At 70.9% G+C, this 471-nt stretch overlaps 1 protein-coding gene across 1 annotated transcript in view; it reads left to right on the top strand.

The window, feature by feature from the left end:
* The first annotated feature begins 29 nt into the window (after window positions 1-29).
* The window catches only part of BLOC1S3 (biogenesis of lysosomal organelles complex-1, subunit 3), a 3,328-nt gene continuing 2,886 nt past the window's right edge, over window positions 30-471 (top strand). Inside the window, exon 1 of the mRNA XM_008565395.1 lies at window positions 30-466. Coding sequence (XP_008563617.1) covers window positions 170-466 — 297 coding nt within the window. The 5' untranslated portion in view covers window positions 30-169. The remainder of the gene's footprint in view (window positions 467-471) is intronic.

Raw genomic sequence — 471 nt, 5'->3', positions numbered from 1 at the left:
GTCACTCGGTTTACAGAAGCGGAAACTGGAGCCCAGACAGGGGAAGCAGGTGGCCCCACGTAGCTGAGCGAATCAGAGCGGCTGGAGTCTAGGACCTGCGCCTTTTGACCACCGCGAGCGCTCGCCTCTCAGGCCGTCCTTTCTCTCCTCTTCTCCCCTAGCTCGGCGCATGGCGTCCCAGGGTCATCGGCGGAGGCCGCCGCGGAGACCGGAGACGGTGGTGCGGGGGGAGGCGGCCGAGACAGACTCGGAGCTCTCTGCGTGCTCCTCGGAGGAGGAGCTGTACCTGGGTCCTTCGGGCCCGACGCGCGGACGCCCCACGGGGCTGCGGGTGGCCGGGGAGGCCGCGGAGACTGACTCGGACTCGGAGCCGGAGCCGACGGCCGCGCCAAGGGACCTGCCTCCTCTCGTGGTGCAGCGGGAATCGGTCGGGGAGGCCTGGGGCACGGAGGAGGCCCCGGCATCCGCCCC

The sequence above is a fragment of the Galeopterus variegatus genome, unplaced genomic scaffold (assembly GCF_000696425.1).
Source record: "Galeopterus variegatus unplaced genomic scaffold, G_variegatus-3.0.2 Scaffold51176, whole genome shotgun sequence".
In the NCBI taxonomy this organism is placed as follows: Eukaryota; Metazoa; Chordata; class Mammalia; order Dermoptera; family Cynocephalidae; genus Galeopterus; species Galeopterus variegatus.
Note: the sequence above shows the minus strand (reverse complement) of the source record. Positions and strands in the feature narration are given on the sequence as shown.